This window comes from Mastigoproctus giganteus, chromosome 4 (genome assembly GCF_048544385.1).
Source record: "Mastigoproctus giganteus isolate SK-2022 chromosome 4, ASM4854438v1, whole genome shotgun sequence".
Lineage (NCBI taxonomy): Eukaryota > Metazoa > Arthropoda > Arachnida > Uropygi > Thelyphonidae > Mastigoproctus > Mastigoproctus giganteus.
Window position 1 is genome coordinate 205,066,802 of NC_143578.1, and position 19,661 is coordinate 205,086,462.

The 19,661-nt window shown below is 37.4% G+C and overlaps 1 protein-coding gene across 1 annotated transcript in view; it reads right to left on the reverse strand.

The window, feature by feature from the left end:
• Positions 1 to 19,661, reverse strand: part of LOC150087339 (uncharacterized) — a 353,008-nt gene that overhangs the window by 120,208 nt on the left and 213,139 nt on the right. The window contains exon 16 of the mRNA XM_090372447.1: positions 11,913 to 12,008. Coding sequence (XP_090228573.1) covers positions 11,913 to 12,008 — 96 coding nt within the window. The remainder of the gene's footprint in view (positions 1 to 11,912; positions 12,009 to 19,661) is intronic.

Sequence of the window (19,661 nt, forward strand, 5' to 3'; positions counted from 1 at the left end):
CTGCTGTATGCCTCTTCTACAGATACTTCCATGGGCACCGTTCTTCTGAATTGGCTTCTATAATTCCCGCTCTCTCTTTCAAAACAGTCCGAACAAGTGCTGCCACCAGCCAACATCCATTTACTGTCCAACTTCAAACTCAGAGAACCAAATTTTCATCTTCCTTGTTTATTCATTCAACTGCCATTTTCTGGAACAACCTTCCTTCATACGTATTTCCTGAAAATTACAGTCTACAGAAGTTCAAGTCCAATGTCAACAAATATCTTCTTTCGTCTTCTCAACCACCAATCTAAGCACGGTACTAAGTACTATAGGTTCTAATACCTCTCGTGTTTGGGGTTGACATAAAAAAAAAAAAATACTGACTGTGATGTTACTGCAAGGACACTCCAAGTTATAGATTTAAGTTACACTTTAACATTATAACTGTATGAATTTCCATATTGTTTATAGTATTCAGTACAGATATAAAGTGAATTTTGAAATTGCATACACCATCATATTTTTTTTTCTTGAAAAACTTCCTCCTACTTGCCATAAAGTATATGGCAAGTAGAAGGAAGCTATATTTTTAAAAGTTTCCACAGTTTTGGCCATCAGTGTATAACTGCAGCAGTTTTCAGTGTTTTTGTTAAATGCAGTAAAACCCCAAAATTGCATTTTTCAGGTATCAAAAAAAAAAAAAAAGAAAAAAAGTAAAGGCATAAATTGTGGGAAAGAGTAAATTCAGAAAAATGAATACAAAAGCTGATTTTTCATTTTAATATGTTGAAAATAATCACAGGTAAAAACTTTATTTAAAAAGAGTTAAATCACTTAACTTACAAGGAATGCACATCCTGTATGTTCCAGATTTTAAAATAAAATATGGTATACTGAAAGTACAAATTCATGCAGAGTGTAAATAGAAATCTAAAACACTTTCTAAGCATTATGCTTATTTGTTCACTAATGACTGATCACACTGAGTTTAAATTTAAAAATACCATCTACATATAGTACAACACACATTGTTATCTTTTCCAGATTTGCATCTACTGAAATTTAAATTTTACATCATAATTCTTTTGGCATCTTACCGAAAGGCATTGTTAATTAGCTATGCACTACAAAGTGATATGATACAGTACATAAACAGAGAAGAAGAAGAATGTTATCACATGTTTATATTTTGCAAGTTAAACTACCACATTACATCTAACAACCAAATCATTAATGGAAATAGGCAGGAATTTGCAAAATTACGAAGAAGAAAACAAAAACAAGCAGAAATAACTGAGTTTCTGCAGAAAGATGGAGAAACTGTTATCAACTACACGGTGGCAAAGTGTCAAATCAAGTATAAACAATGGATTCTCTGTTGTAAATAGTAATAGAGGCATATGATGCAAGAAAGCAAGTGAATGAGCTTATGTAGTATCAGCCAAAAAAAAAAAAAAAAAAAAAAACCACACAATTCAGCACAACCATTCCCTCTAAAAGTTTGTCCAGTTCCTCTTTGAATTTTTTTTAAGCTATCAACTTCCACAATGACATATGGAAGATGGTACCAGCAATTAACCACCCGCTGGCTAAAAGCAAATTTCCGCACATCTATTCTATAACCGTCTTTCCTCAATTTGAATTTATGCCCCCTCAGGTTCGTAATCTGAGTAAAGTGGTCAAGAGGCAAGCAGCAGTAGTAGTTGTAGTAGTAGTGGCATGTGATGCCAGAAAGCACGTGTATGAGCTTATACAGCATCAGCCAGGAAAAAAAAAAAAAAAAAAATCACTCCATTCCCTTCAAATGCCTGTCCAGTTCCTCCTTAAATTTATTTAACTTATCAACTTCCACAACGACAGATGGAAGTTTGTTGCAGCAATTAACCACCCGCTGGCTAAAGGCAAATTTCCGCACATCTATTCTACATCTGTCTTTTCTTAATTTGAATTTATGACCCCTTAGGTTCGTAATCTGAACAAGTGGAAGGATCCCATCAGAATTCAGCATGCTCAACCCATTCAAGGCATTATACACCTCAATCAGATCACCGCACAGGTGCCTAGTCTCCAGCCACTGCAATTTACAGAACTTAAGCCTCTCTTGGTAAGAGGATCCCTTCATTCCCCTCACCAATCTTGTTGCCCTTCTCTGTACATGCACAAGCAAATCTACATCCTTCCTAAAATGAGGTCTCCAGACCTGTATGCAGTACTCAAGGCCTTTGTCTTCTCTGTCTTCTGTCTTCCCTCTGTCTTCTCCCACTCAACAATCCTTTTATCCATTGTAGCAACTTACCCTTAATACCATTCTGCTCCAATTTGTACAGTAGTCTTCCATGTGCAACAGTGTCAAAAGCTTTCCTGAAATCCAAATATATGATACCAAAATTATTTTTTGTATCCAGTTCCTTTGTAACCACATCATAATATCCTATCAAATTTGTCAGACAAGACTTTCCCTTAACAAACCCATGCTGTGTCTGAATTATTGCTGCAGTCTTGTCTAGATGATCCTGCAATGCATCTTTAACCAGTGACTCCATTATTTTACCCGGAACAGAAGTTAAACTAACTGGTCTGTAATTACTCGTGTTACCCTTTGTGAATTGGGGATACATTTGCACATCTCCAGTCCGTGGGGACCTCTCTTGAGTCCAAGGATGCTCTCATAATTATGACTAAGGTTTTGCTTAGTTGGTTCGCCGCCTCCTTTAATATAACTGGATAGATCCCATCCACCCCAGGTGCCTTTCTTACGTTTAACTTCAGCAATTTCCCCCCCACTTTGCTCTCAGTTATTACAAAATCATTAAGCACCCTGCAACAATTTGATAACCTTCTGCCATTTTCAAACCTTAATAACTCCTCATGTGTGAATGTAGATGCAAAATAGTCATTCAGTTTGTTTCCTATCTGAGCAGGATCATCAACAGCCAAACCATTGATATCAAGTGGACCAATCAGATTCATCCCCTTCTTTTTAGCATTTATATAAGTAAAAAAGTGGCCCTATACACCTCGATCAGATCACCTCGCTGGTGCCTAGTCTCCAGCCACTGCAATTTGCAGGACTTAAGGCTTTTTTTTGGTAACATCAACCCTTTGTTCCACTCACCAATCTCGTTGCTTTTCTCTGTACACACTCTAGCAACTCTACATTGTTCCTAAAATGAGGCCTCCAGACCTGTAGCAGTACTCAAGGCGTGGTCTGCGCATTGCTTTATAGAAAGGGATAATTACCTCCTTTTCTCTGCTACCAAAATTCCTGTATATATCATTGACAATACTCCATGACCTGCTCAGAAAACTTCATATCTGACTGCACAATCAGTCCCAGTTCTTTCATTTCATTTTCTAGCTCCCTAAGTTTAGTACCACACAGTTGGTACATTCTTCTGGGGTTACTTCTACCCATATGCAGTACTTTGCATTTGTCAATGTTAAGCTTCAGTTGCGACTTCTCAGCCCATCTACCCAAATTTTCTTGATCCTGGTGCAGTAGCACACTGCCATTACTGTCATTAACAACCCTGCCAAACTTTGAATCATTTGCAAACTTTGACACTAAGCCTGATATACCCACATCAATATCATTGATAAATATACAAAACAGCGGGCCCAACACAGAACCCTGTGGGACTCCACTGATAAAATTAGTCCAAGAAGAGCAGCATTCATTGATTACCACTCTCTGTCTTCTCCCACTCAACCACCCTTTTATCTATTGTAGCAACTTACCCTTAATACCATACTGCTCCAATTTGTACACTAATCTTAAATGCGCAACAGCGTCAAAAGGTTTCCTGAAATTCAAGTATATGAAATCAAAATGATTTTTTTCTTCTAGTTCCTTTGTAACCACATCATAGTATCCAATAAAATTTGTCGGACAAGACTTCATTAACATGCCTATGCGGTGTCTGAATTATTTCTGTGGTCATGTCTAGATGATCCTGCAATGCATCTTTAAAGAGTGACTCCATTATTTTACTCGGAATGGAAGTTAAACTAACTGCTCTGTAATTACTCGTGTCACCCTTAAATCTGTGTTTCTGAATTGGTGATACATTTGCACATCTCCAGTCCACGGTGACCAAGGATGCTCTCATAATTATGGCGAAGGGTTTGCTTGCTTAGTTAATTTGCCACCTCCTTTAATATAACTGGATAGATCCCATCAACCCCAGGTGCCTTTCTTATGTTTAACTTCAACAATTTCTTCTACACTTTGTTCTCAGTTATTACAAAATCTTTTTTTTTTTTTTTTTTTTTTAAGGAGCATTAGCAACTAAGGCCATATTGCTCCAGGATATGCGGGGGTCATTCCCTGACCTTTCCGCATCCTCCATATTTGGTGGTGACGGGCTCGAACCCCGGTCTAATCAAGAAGCATGTGCTACGCACTGCTGCTCCTTCCCACCTGGCTACGGAGGCGCCCTATTACAAAATCATTAAGCACCCTGTCACAGTTTGATAAACTTCTGGCATTTTCTTCCCTTAATAACTCCTCGTGTGAATGTAGATGCAAAATACTCATTCAGTTTGTCAGCTATCTGAGCAGAATCATCAACAGTCAAACCACAGATGTCAAGTGGTCCAATCTCCTATATAAGTAAAGTCCTTGCATATTTTGCCAAAAATTTTTTGTAATCAGCGTTCTCTTGCCTAATCCCCTTTGTGACTTGATTACAGACTAGCCTATATCTGCCACAGGCTTCTGTGTTGCCTGATAATTTATATGCATCCCATGAATTTTTATTCTCTGCCACTTGCAGAGAATAAAAATCCATTTAGGCCTAAATCTTGAACAATATTTCTTAATCGGCATGAAAAACCTACTAGCTTCCACGATTAATTCCTTGGCTGCTTCCCACATAGAATTTGCTGTTGGTAACATCATCAGTTGGTTCCTCTGTACAGAATTTAAAACAGTCTGAGACCACTTTAGTCACCTTTATGGACGTAAATACACTTCCCTTTAATCCTGATGATAATTACATTTTTAAGTAAATCCTACATTAGTAAACTGTGATCACTGCCACCTAGTAGTTCCTTTATCTGCAAATTCTTAATACATGAATAATCACTGCTGATAACAAGATCAAGAGTATTACTGTTTCTGGTTGCCTCTTAAACATGCTGCTGCAGAAAACAATCATCCAATAAATTCACAAAAGTCTTGCTAATGTTCGAGTGACCAATGCACAAGTTCCAGTCAGTATCCGGGAAGTTAAAATCCCCCATTGTAAGACATTCTGATTTACTGGCCCACTATTTCTTTGTACAATTGTTTGTTGTACTCATTAGGCCCATAACACACTCCTACACTTATTTTTGCTTTAGCAGTGCTTATGACACACCAAACTGACCTCAACATTGCACTGTCTGTCTATGTTTTTAACAGCATAACCCTCTCCTCCCTTCCCTTCCCATCTATCATTTCTGTACACATTGTATTCCCCAAATTCCAATTCTGCATTCCTATTATCTGTGTGACACCATGTCTCTGATATCCCAACAATATCAGCCTTTGATGTCTTGACCAGTACTCCAAATTCATCAAATTTATTCACTATACTTCAAGCATTGGTGTGCATGCAAGTATGCTTGTTTGTTTGTTATTTGGTTTTTAGGAGCATTAGCAACTAAGGCCATATTGCTCCGGGAATATGCGGTGGTCATTCCCTGACCTTTTTGCATCCTCCGTATTTGGTGGTGACTGGCTCGAACACTGGTCTAATCAAGAAGCGTGTGCTACGCACTGCTGCTTCTTCCCACCTGGCTACGGAGGCACATGCAAGTATGCATGCACCTATTCTTAGTCTTAGTCTCCCTAATACAGCCTATGTATTTATTTGTTTCATGATGACTGCCATCGGTCCCTGAAACCCCCAGCACCCTCCCCGCCCTCCAGGACGCTGCCCATTTTAATAGAAGTAGTGCAAGAAGCACGTTCACCACTGGCTGCGGCTACTTTTAACCTTTTAGTCTTTTAACTCCCCCCCCCAAAGCTAGCAGTTTTCCGACCCATCTAATGCTGCCTGGATAGCATCAGCAAACACTCTTGCACCACTTGTATTTAAGTGTATCCCATCCTGGTTGAAGGAGTCTCTCCTGTTGACAAGCATAGACCCCACTGAAAAATATTCTACCCCATGAGCCTTGCACAATCCCCCCAGGGCCAAATTGATTGACCAGGCTTTCATCATATACTCCTTCTTCTCGTGTCTGGGCAGAATTACCGACACTGAAATTTAACCCCAACTCATGACTTTTTTTTCAATATTGACCTCTACTTGTTAAGTAAATCTGCAGATCTCCTACTCTTAATGTCATTATTACCAACGTGTACAATAATATCACCCTTTGTACCCTTAAAAGATGATATCTGCTCTACATCTTCAATTTTTGCTCCTAGCAGACATACCCCGGTCCTATTCCATCTATCTTTTTTACACAATATATTACCCGTCTCCCTCACAATACAGTGTCCGACAATAACTAACTCCTGTGGGACCAGTGCTCCGGGGATATGCGGTGGTCATTTCCTGACCTTTCCGCATCCTCCGTATTTGGTGGTCATGGGCTCGAACCCAGGTCTAATCAAGAAGCGTGTGCTACACACTGCTACTCCTGCCCACCTGGCTACAGAGGCGAATATTTCTCTGAGGGGAGGTGAACCATACAGAGCAGGAGATAAAATAGGGTAGCTGGACGTTAAAAAAAAACAAAAAAAAAAACACCACACACGCACTGCAGTTGACAAATGTATGCATTATTACATTGTATTAATAATTTCTGATATGTATTACCTAGGCTGTATGTCATTATATTTGCAACATATAAAATCATTTGTTTTGGGAGACATTCAATACTAGTTCAGACCTACGATGGGCATAATTTAGATGTCATGATTAATTATTTTAATTAGAGAAAATCATTCAATTATGGAAAATTACTTATAACAAATCATGCAATTATATAACTCAAATGATAAAATAAAATTATGTCACACAATTATGTCACACAACAATAAACAAATGATGTCATTTGAATGATATCATTTGTTTATTTTTTATTATTGAAATCTCTCAATTATAATATTCTTTCTAACATAGAAATCATTCAATTATGCCCATCACTGGTTCAGAGTATAGCAATTAATAGTACAAATGTATTTAGTTTTTAAGGTGACTGAGATCACATTTCATACCAATATTGGACAATTTCAACACCCATAGTGGAGGCTGAATTCAACCTCGCAACCTTTATTGCTTAGGCAAGTAAGTTATCCACTGTATCAATCTGGCAGTATCGATAAACATTTTGACTTAATGCTGACTGTCCCTCTGTGGAGATATAGTAATGAAAATTACTGAATTATCTAATAGAAATAACAAATTAGTATTATTCACTTTAGTATTAGCCATAGAGTGCAAGGAAATCATAGGTTTTTGCTGCTGCAGCCAATAAGAAAAAAAAATATATAAAAATAATAAACTAAGGGGCTCTGCCCTCTGCTGGCTTTGCTCGCCAACTCCTGCTGATGTAGACTCGAACGAGAAAACAGTTCGAGTCTACATCAGTACTTTTCACTAATGGACATTAAACTCATTGTTCCTTTCATCATGGAACTTCCTCATATTTGCATCGTATAATGGCCACTGCCACCTTGAAAGTCCATGTTTTCGGCATTAAAAGGCACGAAGGCATAAAGGTTGTTGTAGACCTGAACATTTTCTCAGAAGTGTCCCTTTTTCCGTGTTGTCGAACATCTTTAAAGTGTCTGGATAGGTATCTGCCACCGGCAAACATATCTTCCCTCAATGATGACACGAATGTGCAGCTCTTCCGAGTTCACCATGAAAAGATAATCTTCCGCAACATTGACATTCACATACCATATCACCTAAATCGCAATATGATACCTCAGTGGTTTCTTTGTTATCAGGATCCTGTGAAGATCTTATGTTATGTCTGAGTCATATAATGGTTCGCTGAGTTTCTGCCTGTTTTTCGCCCACATTAGCTACTCGCTTCCTGTAGCATTCATTTTCCACTTGCTCCATTTTCACTGAACTTATTCTATGATCAGTTCGTAATCTATTGGCATGTTTCTCTCAATATTTCTGTGAAGACTCATGATGGCATTGTTTTCTCTAGATTGGCAATTATATATATAGTATATATATATATATACAAATTTGTATATATATATATATATATACCACCACCTAAAGCAGTGGGTCTATATGTATATAGACCCACTGCTTTAGGTGCCATTGTTGTTATCGTTATTATTTTTTATGTTAATCTTAATTTCCTTTAATTTCAGGTAATCTGCTTTTACCTTGCAGGCATTCTCAATTTTTTCCATGGTAATTACACTTGACAGGTCAGCACCCAATACACTGATAATATACATTTGTCTATATATATATATATATATATATTTTTTTTTTTTTCTTTCTTTATTTTTTATCTTTTTTTTTTTATGTATTATTATTTTGGTTCTGTTATCTCTATACATTAAAAAAGTTTTCCTCCTGGCGATATATATTTAAGCCTATGGGAGAAGAGGGTAAGGCAATTACCTCACTTATTCGAGTCATAACTGCCTCCATAACGTTCACCAACTTCGTGCACGTGGTTCACTGTCTAATACATTACCACATCTGGCATCATTTGATTTCCCTTGTAATGTTAGCTGATGAAGGGACCCAGTATAGTTTGTATATTTTTATATAGATTAGTATTTTGGAAATTTTTGTATAGTTTGTAAATATTTTAGTCCTGCTCTTTCAGATGCAACAATATTGCTCATGTATTACATAGGTCATTTCCTGATTAGATATCGATCAACGTTTTGAGATGTGTCTATAATCTGTGGCATTTGATTTGCTAATTATACATACTAACATAGTAATTATGTTAGTATGTTTTTTTTTTTTTTTTTTTGTTGAAAGGGCAATTTTGAACAGCATCCAAAGCCAGTCTACAGTACTGAAATCTGAACAAGATATCAAATACTAATGAGGCAATACTGCACAGGAAGAACAAGACTGAGTCTCATTGATGCTTTATCAGCATGACAGTAATTACATCAATTTCAACATTCTCTAAGAGTGATGTCAGAAAGTGTGGAAGAATTTGATTTGGTTTGGGTTTTATTGGTGCATTAGCAACTAAGACTATAACGCGCCAAATCCAGGTAAGGGTGGAAGAGGTGAGGTACAGATTTCATCAGGAAAATCAGTTTTATCGTGCAAATCACCATATCTGGAAATACAATCAGTCCATTACGCCAAGTTGACATGGAAGCTCGGGGAAACTGTTTGTGCAGAAAAAAAAACTACTTCTGCCAATCTTAACAAACTGGACTGTTATTTACATTTGTAACCACTGCCTTTCTTTTAGTTATTACATATGCCCATTTTTGTCATTCATTATGCAAAAAGCTGTGAGAGTTGAAGAACTAATTTATGTAAGTGCAAAATATCAGCTTCTGGTGGGAGATATAGCAATAAGAACAAAATGCTATTACCACCTTCTAGAGGGAAATATAAGGTAGGCCTGTCAGCTAGCTCTTGAAATGTCATTCTTGAGTCAGAACAGTTGGAGCAGAATTCATAATAACTGCAATAATACACCAACCATATAACTGAAACTTTATCAAAATAGGAATAATATAGTATAAGACCGGATCAAATTAAAATGATAAAATAAAATATGCTGATTGTACAATAAAAGCAGTAAGATAAAAGAAATAAAATAATTACACTATATGGAACAAAATTGATAAAATGGACTAAAAGCGATAAAAATAACAGTAGCTTTCAGAGGCAACTGCCTTGTTTATCAAGAGTAAGGCTTAACTTCTCATGGTACATCCTTAAATAACTGCAAGATCATGGCTCGCAGCATGTGTTACCATAGGCACATGTGCCGGGGGCAATATATGCATTATAACATGGCTCGAGGCAACAATCACAAGAATAGTGTTATTAGGGCCTTGTTGGATAGGGCTGTGTCTACTGTAGCACCTCCGAGGATAGAAAGGAGGAGATTAAATGTGTCACAGCAGATCTCAGAAATGCAAATACCCCCCCCCCCAAAGATCTTGGATAAATATGTTCGGGAAGCAGAACATGGACAAAGAGAGCTGTTTGCACCCATTGCCACCGCATACATCTCCTACTATCTGGCTTGCAGCATGTGTTACCATAGGCACATGTGCCGGAGGCAATATACGCATTATAACATGGCTCGAGGCAACAATCACAAGAATAGTGTTATTAGGGCCTTGTTGGATAGGGCTGTGTCTACTGTAGCACCTCTGAGGATAGAAAGGAGGAGATTAAATGTGTCACAGCAGATCTCAGAAATGCAAATACCCCCCCCCCCAAAGATCTTGGATAAATATGTTCGGGAAGCAGAACATGGACAAAGAGAGCTGTTTGCACCCATTGCCACCGCATACATCTCCTACTATCCGAGCTTAACTGAGCAAATCGCTCGAGCATTACATGCTTGTTAGACATGCTGTGTGCAACTACTGGGGTGAAGATTGCACACAGTCGTGTCAAAGATTAAACATCCCGTACCTGTGGAAGGTACAAGTGGGGTTATATATGAGATTAAATGCCCGGATTGTGAAGATCACTATGTTGCTGAGGCAAAACACTGTTTCAAAGATTATATGGGGGAGCATATTAACGCAATAAAGGCCACAGATTTTGGGAAATCTGCTGTGGCTGATTATTTTTTGGAGGAGAACCACCAAATTTCATCTGGTAATGCCCTTTTATAGTTGACCATTCGTATGAATTTTGGAATCGCAAATGGCTCAAGAATTTGCAGATTTGCTCTTCTGAGCATAATACTACCATTAACAGAGACAGAAGAATATGTATTCATGCTCTCTTTGAAACCGTAATTCTGGATGGGATGAACGATTCCATTTGGCGTGCTCCCAAGCTTTTTCCGGTTTCAGTGCACGTGTGGAGGATACTGCCCATGCTCCGACGATAACACGCGTTGTGAGCCATAATTCTGCAGTCATTTAAGGATGTGCTATGGCAAGTTAAGTCTTACTGTTGAGAAAGAAGACAATCGCCTCTGAAATCTAGGGTTGTTTTATCGTTTTTATTCCATACAGTGTAATTGCTATTCTTTATATTTTATTTATTTTTATTTTATCTTATTGCTTTAATTGTACAATCAGTATATTTTATTTATCATTTTAATTTTATCTGGTCTTAAACTATATTATTCCTATTTTAATGAAGTTATATGGTTTTGAATTTAGTTATATGGTTGGTGTATTATTGCAGTTATTTTGAATCAGGACATTCCCAACCCAAGAGGCCTATTTGAAGAGTTAGAGCAGAAAATCTGTGATGAAAAATTCTTGTAGGTTTTAGGGGCAGCTTGTTTCTAAATGACTGAAACTGTGAGTTGGTGATTTCACTACAGTATGGGGCTTTCACTTAGACTTAACTATGTCAACTTCACTTACTGCACCATCATACATATTGTGGATATACCTCATAACTTCTGTTGCTTAGGCTTACTCAATACTTACCCATCCACTGATGATATTCCAATAAAGGATTGAAACTTGGATCTGGGTAGTGGACACACTTTAAATAAAGAAACAACATACCTCTCCACAATATGAGATCAATGCACTAAGTAACAAACACGGTTTTCTCACAGCTAGGTAAAAAAAAAGTCTATGCTTGAGTTGTAATAAAATTTTACAGCTTCATAGTTTGAGGTTATTGCCCTAGATATAACTATGACTATTTAAAATAATAAATGCAAGAGGTAATTTTTGCTATTATGGATATATTTAAAATTTAATTTTAAAATCAATCAAGGCAAAAATTTACTTCTCTAAGTGAATAAACAAAGATTTTACTAACTTTCTTTATCTTTCACAATTTCCTCCTCTGAGTTGGAATCTGTGCCACTTGAAGATTCACTGACATTCCAATTCTTTTTGCTTTCCCTCTTATTCTCTAAAACAAAAGAAACTTCAAAATTTGCATAGGCTAATATTCAGAAATTTCACATTGTCCTCTAAGTAAATTCAGAGAGACATTAAATGCACATATAAAAGAAAAGATTAAGCATCAAATGACCATTTATTATCACTTTAATTCTATTAAGTATGATAAATATTAGTAAACAAAAAATGAAAAAAAAATTAGATACCTTCAAATATTTTATTTGAAATAAAATAAAATTGATATTTAAAATTTATATAGAAGATTGCAAGACAAGCAGTTTCATTATACAGAAATATAATGAAAATTATATGAAATTTCATTATATATTAAATATTATATAGAAATATATGTACTGATAATTGGGGTTCACATAAAAAAAAAAAAAAAAAAAAACGAACCGATCCAATGTTCACATTGTTCATTTAAAAAGTTCCTCACTTCTCGAGTAAAATGAGCTGGGACACCATCATCCTGGAAAATCATAGTTCTTCTAGTATCCAGAGAAACCTTTTATAATAGTCCGGGTAACTCATTATATAAGAAGTGTAAGTACAATGCACCCCTTAAATTATCTGGAAGGAAATAAGGTCCCACGATTTCGTTATTGATTATACCAGTCCAGACATTCATGCTCCACCTTTCTTGAAAATGTGTTTCAACAATAATGTAAGGATTTAAGTGCTGACCAATGCGTATTATGTACGTTGAAAATTCCATGTCATGCAAATTTGGACTCATCAGTCCATAAAATTCATGATAAAAATTGTGGATGCATAAGTAACCAATGGCAGAAAGCCATTCATGGAACAAAATCACGGGCTCTTAGTCCTTGCACTCTCTTAACATGAAACGGATGCATCTTGTTCTCACATAATGTAAGAATAATTGTTGACCTGATAATGTTATGCCGAGAAGAAAGATCTCTCGTACTAATACGAGGATTATTATTGACATCCGTCATAATTTTTTCTTCTGTATAATTAGGCAGTCGTCGACGACGTCTGCGATTTTGATGCAGCGAATGGAAGCGTTTGCTTTACTCTTTGAATTACTCGCCTGTCTGGATGAAGATGATTGGGATCTCTCTCTCTCTCTGTAATAATTTGCTGCAGCAGAAGCTTGTTTGTTATTTGGATTTTAGGAGCATTAGCAACTAAGGCCATATTGCTCCGGGATATGCGGTGGTCATTCCCTGACCTTTCCGCATCCTCCGTATTTGGTGGTGACGGGCTCGAACCCTGGTCTAATCAAGAAGCATGTGCTACGCACCGCTGCTCCTTCCCACCTGGCTACGGAGGGACCGGCTGCAGCAGAAGCATTTCTAGCACATGCTCCTAATGCAAGGAGCATGTCTGTGTATTTGTGATTACTGTACCTTGCCATAGCAATGGGTTGATAGAAACTGATAGTGAATAATGATAAAAAGTAAGATACTAAAACTGATGATAACAAATGATGACATTGTATCATAAACACACCACGTTGTGACATTGTATACAAAGAGAAGAGTAAATAGTGGTTGGTATCGAGATCTGCTCAATGGTGTCTTAGTCAAGTGCAAGCATACTCAACTATTTGAAGATGATTTTCTCAAAAATGGAGCCTCATATGAAAAAACTTGATTCTACATTTGATTTATTTTTTCATAAAGAATCAGCCTCTTGTCAGTTGTACCAGGAATTATGAACCACCCTGTATGTGTATACATATATATATTTTTTTATTGAAACTGCAATTTTAAACAGAAATCTCATCTAGTCTATAGCATTGAAATCTGAACAAGACTGACTCTCACCGATGCTTTATCAGCATGACAGTAATTACATAAATTTCAACATTCTCTAAGAGTGATGTCAGAAAGGGTGAGGTATAGATTCCACCAAGAAAATCAGTTTGATCATGCATGTCACCATATCTGAGAATGCAATCAGCCCATTCCTCCAGGTTGACATGGAAGCTTGGGGAAACTGTTTGTGCAGAAAAAAACTACTTCTGCCAATCTTAACAAACTGGCTGTTTTTTTACATTTGTAACCACTGCCTTTCTTTTAGTTATTACATATGCCCATTTTTGTCATTCATTATGCAAAAAGCTGCGAGAGTTGAAATAATAATTTATGTTAGTACAAAATATCAGCTTCTGGTGGGAGATATAGCAATAAGAACAAAATGCTATTACCACCTTCTAGCTGGCGATATACGGAAGACCTGTCAGTTTGCTCTTGAAATCCCTTTCTTGTGTTAGAACAGTTAGAGCAGAACATCTGTGATGAAGAATTCTGGTAGGTTTTAGGAAAAACTCATTTTTAACTGACTGCAACTGTCAGTTGGTGATTTCACTATAGTACGGAGCTTTCACTTAGACTTAACTATGTTCACTTCACTAGTGATATTGTGGATATATCTCATAACATATATCTAGAAGCCCATTAGCAACTAAGGTCATATTGCTCCGGTGATATGCAGTGGTCATTCCCTGACCTTTTCGCATCCTCCGTATTTGGTGACCTTTCCACATCCTCCGTATCATGGGCTCAAACCCTGGTCTAATCAAGAAGCGTGTGCTAAGCGCTGCTGCTCCTGCCCACCTGGCTACAGAGAAGGTGCCATCTGGATAGTGGACACACTTTAAATAAAGAAACAACATACCTCTCCACAATATGAGATCAATGCACAAAGTAACAAACCCGGTTTTCTCGCAACTAGATTAAAAAGAAAAAAAAAAAGTCTATGCCTGATGTATAATGAATTTTTACAGCTTCTTGTTTGAGTTTATTCATAGGTAAAGGCAAAGGAATGGGTTATAATTTCGGAAAAGGAAATTAAAATGCTTTAAGGTGCTACATGGCCTCTATTAACTGGGTGGTTATTGCACAGAGAACGAATATAATTGAATTATGCTATACCTTTAAAACATTAATCACAGAAGCCTTGAATGTGTATATACCATTCAAAAAATGCTCCACGAAGACTTCCAAATTGGATGAATAGTGAAGTTGCCATTTTACTTCGGCAGAAAAACACAGCATGGAAAAGTTACAGAGCAATAAAAAGTACTGTAGCCTATAACAGCTACAAAGTGATCTGTAATATTTCCACAGAAAAGGATAGGTTGGCAAAGAGTGGGGATAAGGAATTCCTCACATATATAAATGAAAAAAGAAGAGAAGGACAAGAGTTCACTTTGTTTCAGTGGCATTACTGGTGATAGATGGAAAGCTTTAGATGATATTATAGCGGTGCAGAAACTTATGGGGTGGGTGAGTTAGATTGAGTTAGTAATCTAGAGCCAATTACTAATTCAATTGCCGCCAGATTTGTCTGTGGATGGAAAGTCAAATCTGACTGGTTATTGAATGATTATCGTGCAATATTTTATGAAATCGATACACATAGGGAAAACAGTGTTGGCTTGATTCAATTATGGCACTCTGCTGTTAAGTATGTAAACTGGGATAACTTTGAGAAAAGTCTTCGGTGGGCATGATCGTGGTCTCTGTGGAGTTTTTGCAAAAAGTTATCTATGATGCGTGTGTAGCTGCTATGAAACAGAAATGGATAAAACGTAGACCTGTTAAGTGATGAACACCTCAGCTTACTCTATTGAAAAACAGGTTAACAAGTCTAGGAAGCAATTTCAGAAAAGCAAATGTAGGGAAAGTGCCGTGGAAGTTATTCGATTAAAGGAAGACTATGAAAGTCTTCGTAACAAGTATGTCCATGCTATTGCTAAACAGAAATATGATTGTTGGAAAATGGTGAAAACAGCAGGAAATAATGACCCTTGGGGATTGGTTTATAAAATTTGTACTGGCAAATTCAGAGCAGCTGCTGATGTTATATATTCTATTGGCAAGGGTCCCACTGAGATGTGTAATTGAGAAGATTCCACGAGTTTAATCTTAGATCAACTTACAGGTAATGATAACATGGCTGATAACCCATGTGTTAATCTAGAACATCATCATATGCATGCGTTGAATGAGTCATATGGTAATGACATTGACGAATTACCCTTTACCCATGATGAACTTCTCACCGTTGTTAAGTCCAACCAAGCCAAGCAGTTCACCTACTTCATACAGACCTATGGTATTGCTTTCTGGTCTTGGTAAAGTTTATGAGAAGCTTTTAGCCATGCAGATTACTATCTACCAAAGAAGTTGTTGTTGTTGTTGTTGGGGGTTTTAAGTGCAATGGCTACTTAGGCCATATTGCACTTATGGAAGTGGTGCATACTGTCTGCATTTGTTGATTTAGAAGCAGTTAAAAACAGTTATACAATCCTATTCGTTTTAGGAAGGAGAAGAATTCTGCGAGGCTTGAATTTTCGCCTAAAATATGGCTAAGTGACAAAGGTTCCTTTAAATTTGACAGAGAACTGAAAGACATTAGTCGAGCATTATTGTATAGAGTACAGTCCAGAAGTATGTGTTTGACTGTGAGTGGTGTATGACAATGACTACACTTTGGAGGATCATTTCTTGACAAAAGAAACAGATGGGTTAAATGAGTATGGCTGATTCTGGCTCTGGCTAGAATTACTTCTTCTTGTCTGTTTGCTATGGAGCTAGAAGCCCATAATTTTGGTAAAGGTTTTATTTGGAGTAGTTTATTATGACATTGCGTTTGCACCTGAAGAGTCCATTGATATTTACATATTCTTTGTACATTCATTTTATAATCTGTGACTGGTACTAGGGAATTCGTTGGGGCTGAGTCGGATGGATTTTTGACAGCATCATCTGCAATTTCATTTCCTGGTATTCCGGTATGGATTCAGATCCAGCAGAAGATAACCTTTTGCTGATGCTCTCTAAGACGTATCAACTGTGTTCTGATGAGCTTTAATAACGGGTGAGTAGGTGAAGAATTGTTTTGCAATGCTAATACGGAACCTTGCGAGGCTGTGTATATTATGCTCTTTTGAATTGACATATGGAAGACATTTTCTAATGCAAGCTTTATGGCATATAATTCAGTCGTGTAGCTACTGCACTCTGTCAGAAAAGATAGAGAAATGATGGTATCAGGAAGTACCACTGCTGCACCCGATCCACTCTCAGACTTCGATCCATCTGTATATATTTTAGCAAAGTCGGGATAATGTTGAGTATGTTCAATGTGTAGCTGTTGGATGGTAAAGTCTGATAGAGAGTGTTTTCCCCACTGGTGGAAATAATTGTCACAACATGGCATGATGACAGACCATGGAGGGTCGGGATCTATAGGATCTTGCAAGATTTTATCGAAGTGTATATCCCAATCTTCTGCTAGATGTTTTAGCCTAATACCAGCAAGCCGAACTGTCTGTGGTTTGTTTCTATACAGGTTCATATACAGCGGATCATAAAATATTGACCAATTAGGATGGGTCACCTGGCTTTGGATCTTGATTGCATAGTTCAACAGCAACATCTTTCTCCTGATATTTAGAGGAGGTTCATGGGCTTCAATATACAAACTTTGCACTGGAGATGTTCTGAACGCACCTAGTGCTGTTCTAAGAGCTGAACGTTGAATAGGGTTGAGGCGAGATAAAACACTCTTCCTAGTAGAATCGAAAACAGGCACCCCGTAGTCCAGGCGTGATCTAATTATGGTTCTGTATAAGTGAAGCAGGCTGTAACGATTTGCTCCCCATGTTGTCGCTGATAAGAGTATGTTCAGTTTCTTTTGACAATTTGTCCGGAGATATTCAATGTGCTTTTGAAAGTTCAACTTGCTGTCGAAAAATAATCCTAGTAGACGAATACTATTAGCTATGGGAAGAGGATGGTTATTCAAGTGGAGCTCGGGTTCAGGATGCATATTGTGTCTGGTACAGAAGTGAATGGCAACAGATTTCTGGCTGGACAGTCTATAACCATTTTGTGTCATCCCTGTCAGGATGCGATTAATTGATATTTGTAGCTGGTATTCAATATAATGCATGTTTTAAGAATGACAGGATATTGAGAGATCATCTGCGAAAAGGTACGAATCTACAGTTTTCGGAATGAGTCCAATTATATGGTTCATTCTCATTGCAAACAAAGTGGCACTGAGAATCGACCCTTGTGGAATTCCTTCTTCTTGGGTAAAGATCTTAGAGAGGGTTCCCCGGTAACGAACTTGAAAGGATCTCCGATGAGGAAAATTTTGGTTAAAATATGGTAAATTACCTCTCAGGCCAAGAGAATGCAGATCTTTTAAGATGCCGAAACGCCGTGTAGTGTCAAAGGCTTTCTCAACATCAAGACAGACCATGACGAGATGTTCCTTCTTGATGAAAGCATTTCTAATGTTTGTCTCGGTTTTGATCATGAGATCCAACGAAGATCGATTTTTCCGGAATCCAAAAATTGGTTGTTGTTAATCAAGTTTTGGGACTCCAGGAACAAAGTAAGACGGCGATGTAAAATTTTTTCGAGGGTTTTGCTGAGACAGCTGGTAAGGGATATCAGTCTGTAATTTTGCGGAACAAAATGTTCTTTACCGGGCTTTGCAATTGCAAGTACATAAGAATGATGCAGGAACTCGGGAAGGTATGTTCGGAAAAAATTCGATTGAAAAATAGGAGCAGAAGGAGAGTGATCTTTGATCCAAATTTCGGAGCATTACATAGTATATCCCACCAGGGCCAGCAGCACTGTTTCTTGAGTTGTTAAGGGATTACTGCAGCTCAAGCATGGTAAATGGTTTATTATAAGGTAAAGTGGAATTGTTAGTGAAATTTAGTCTGGATTTCTCTGCAACTGTTTTAAGTTTTTGAGGTGTTTGATCATAGGCGATAGAAGAGGACAACTGAAAAAATACGATCCCCAGTGCATTTGATATTTCTGTAGGAGTAGAAAGCTCCTGCCCATTCCAGTTCAGTAGTGGGATGGATAAAGGAGGAAATTTACTGTTTAAACATTTAATTTTTCTCCAGATTAATCTGATATCGGTATTTTTATTTACTGATGAGGTGAATTTAATTGAATTTTCTTTTTTTGCTTTACGTCTGATGTAATGAGCTTTTGCTCTAAGAGGTTTATAATTAATAAGATTGGGGGTAGTTGGATATTTGCGGAAAATGTTCCACGCTTTGTTTTTCTATTTTTTTATATGGTTGCAGTCTTCATTCCACCAGTAATTTATTTTTCGTCTATTTCTTACTTGATATTGAGGAATGGCAGCGGATGCGGCTGTCAGAATTTGATTTGTGATGTGCTCAGTGACACTGTCGACGGAACAGGACTGAATGATATAGTTCTCAAATGATATGTACATTCTGTATTTTGTCCAGTCAGCCCTTGAAAATTTCCATTTAATTGGATTTTCTGTTGGGAAGGAACAGGATGTTTCAATTTTGCAGATTATCAGATAATGATCGCTGCTATAAGGGTCACTCAGAGATACCCAATCCATACTTGGAAAGAGGATTGGAGAACAAATGGAAAGGTCTATTGCAGATGTTGAACCTGCTGGGAGATGGATATACGTAGAAGTGCCAGTATTTAGTAAAGTTAAATTCTGCCTGTCGATCAACATTTCAATAAGCTTCCCTCGTCTGTCTGAGATAGGGGAACCCCACAGTGTATGTGGTGCGCATAAAGTCTCCTAGTAAACAAAATGGAGATGGTGACTGTAAAACAAGATCTTCGATTTCTTGAATAGTATATTCATGATTTGGTGACAG